Below are 2,899 nucleotides of genomic sequence, written 5' to 3' on the forward strand. Positions count from 1 at the left end.
ATCCTGAAATCCGACTACGAAAATTTCAAAAAGGTATTCGACGTGAATGTCTTCGGCGCGTTAATGTGTGCCAAACACGCTGCACGTGTGATGATTCCGATCAAAAAAGGTGTCATTATTTTCACCTCGAGTGTCGCGTCGGTCACCTATGGTGACGTGGCGCACACTTATTTGGCCTCGAAGCACGCGATAGTGGGCCTAGCCAAGAATTTGGGGGTTGAATTAGGACAACATGGAATTAGAGTGAATTGTGTTTCACCATTTGGTGTTGTAACACCAATGTTGATGAATGGTCTTGGAATTAATGAGAAAAATAAGGCTGAAGAATTTGTATGTCAAATTGCAAACCTTAAAGGGACAACTTTGGAGGCTAAGGATGTTGCACAAACAACATTGTACCTTGCTAGTGATGAATCAAAGTACGTAAGTGGTATGAATATTGTAATTGATGGTGGATATAGTACTACAAATATTGCTCTTAAACAAGGTATTAAGAAGATGGCAATCTTGAATGAGTAATTTTTTGAGAAAAAAGTTCGAAATATACCCAAATTTTAGTGAAATTTGCTGTAATACGTCTTAATTTTGCGGCGGTCCTATGACCTCCTTAGACTGTTTATTGACGTATTTTTGTGACATATACTTGTCAGCTGAACCATTGCTTGAGTATACGCACACTGAACGTGTGGGGATGTAAAGTGGTCCAGCTAAATAAATATATGCCACAGAAATATGGTAATAAATAATCTAGGAGGGTCATAAGACCGCCCCAAAATTATGACGTGTTACAACAAATTTCACTAAAATTTAGGTATATTTGGACCTTTTTCCCTAATTTTTTTCCTTTTTAGATCAAAAGTTTGTTTATTATGGGTAAGTTGTATCCTTTGAATAAACCTTTATTTACCTATGAAATATAATGGTACTTTTAGTGTATGTTACTCTTTAATTGATCTTATCTTGGATCAACATGAGTTGTCGTGTAGTGGTGGAACTGCTCCATCCTAAACATAATTCTCGGGATTGAGTCCTACGAAGGGAGATAATCCCGTTGGGAGCGCTACCCCCAGAATTGACTCTGCAACACGCGATCCGAATTAGTCGAAACTCCAATATGAACACCTAAGGCGGATTGAAAACCAAAAATGCATTGTACAATTCAGTCTATCTAAAAGTTGTACTGTACTGACATGAAATATCCTGTTCAGGATTTTTTTTCTAAAAAGTAATTTTTTTTTGTTTGAATGTGATGTATAGTGGTAATTAAAAAAATACAGCTATATATCACATTTTAATCTTGTTAAGATATTTAAAAAAAAAAAAAAACTTTTTTGTTTGAATGTGATGTATAGCTGTAATAAAAAAATAATAATTAGGTAATCCAACAAATCATAAGAAAATAAATAAAGATATTTTTAAAAAATCTATATAGTTGTTCATTCAACTGCTCAAATTTTGAAAAATACTCAGTTGATGTTTAATATATATATATATATATATATATATAAATCTACATAATTTATGCATACCAGCTAGGCAAAGTAAAAGTAAATTTCAATCTAATATTTGACTAAAGATCTTAATTAAAAATTAAAACGTTTAAATTTGGTTTTAACTAATAAATAAATGCTCCAACTTTAGAGTACACATCTAGCCACCTTAACTTGATCTCAATCGTCAACTAAACAGTCTTGTTCATCCCTATTGTGTCTCCGAACACCTGATGCTAACGTGACACATAAATTTTTTAACGTATCTAAATAATTATTTTGTAAGCTGAACGAATTGAGATGTTTCGATGTTTACGATCAAAATCAGAGTGTTTACTTGTGTGTTGAAGTAATTACTTAAGGACCAACATTAGTTGTGGTGCAGTGGATGGGGCTGCTTCATCCTTAACCAGAGGTCGAGGGTTCGACTCTGGGTATGGAGAAAACTCTGTTGGGAGCGCTGTCACCTTAATGGGTCCTGCAACGCGCGATCCGAATTAGTCGGGACTCCAATACGGACACCGAACACTGAATGGAAAACAAAAAAAATTATTACTTAAGGAACACCAAACAATATGCACAAATTTATCCTAGTTCATATATAGGAATAGATTTTTGTGTCCTAGTTTAATTTGATTTTATTCTAATATTTCTAATGTGTCTTGTGGATACTCGATATTGATATGACACGTAAATTTTGAAGGTGTCTGAATAATCATTTTATACGTTAGAGTGTTTGACTGAACCAATAAAAACACGTTGAGGTGTCTAAAAATGTATATACTCAAAAAGCCAGATTTAAAATGTTTGTTTGAATATCTTGGCGAAAAAACTCAAATATGTCATCGAACTATTAGAAATGATTTATCTATGTCACTCCTGTTACAAAACAAATTCGTTCATTTGTAAAACCATTTTTGTCAGATGACCTTCTTGTTAGAGATCCTGATCACCAAATTCCAAAAATCATACCAATTAAAAAAAAGTCGATTAATAGAGGCATGAGTCATATCTAATATTTCCTCCGTTCATCTTTATTTCTCCACTTTTTATTTTAGGATGTGCAACAATACCTGTCCAATTTATAACACCAATAGACAATTTACTTATTTTTATCCATTTTATTGTAGTATTAAATACAATACATCACTCATTGCATTTTTTCAAAGAAAAAAATTCATTATATTCAAAAGGTGATATAGTAAATCATTGTTCTATTCCCTTTATTCTTAAGATATGTGCAAAGTTAAAAATACATAAGTATTTATGAACGCTGCGAGTAGTTCGCTGATTAACAAAGGTACGGGTTTGCTCGATTACTAGAGTCATGAGTCAATATTTAGTAGTTACATGTTGTATTTGAGCCAACTAAATTCTCTCGATTACTAGAGGCATGAGTCATATTTAAT

The 2,899-nt window shown here is 32.8% G+C and overlaps 1 protein-coding gene across 1 annotated transcript; it reads left to right on the forward strand.

Moving 5' to 3' along the window:
- Nucleotides 1-6: 6 nt before the first annotated feature.
- Nucleotides 7-912, forward strand: LOC124893360 (secoisolariciresinol dehydrogenase-like; the record flags this gene model as incomplete). Its single annotated transcript, XM_047404385.1, has 1 exon — nucleotides 7-912. A coding segment is annotated over one exon (513 nt), but the record flags the coding sequence as incomplete, so codon positions are not given.
- Nucleotides 913-2,899: the final 1,987 nt, after the last annotated feature.

Source organism: Capsicum annuum, unplaced genomic scaffold (genome assembly GCF_002878395.1).
Source record: "Capsicum annuum cultivar UCD-10X-F1 unplaced genomic scaffold, UCD10Xv1.1 ctg58072, whole genome shotgun sequence".
NCBI lineage: Eukaryota > Viridiplantae > Streptophyta > Magnoliopsida > Solanales > Solanaceae > Capsicum > Capsicum annuum.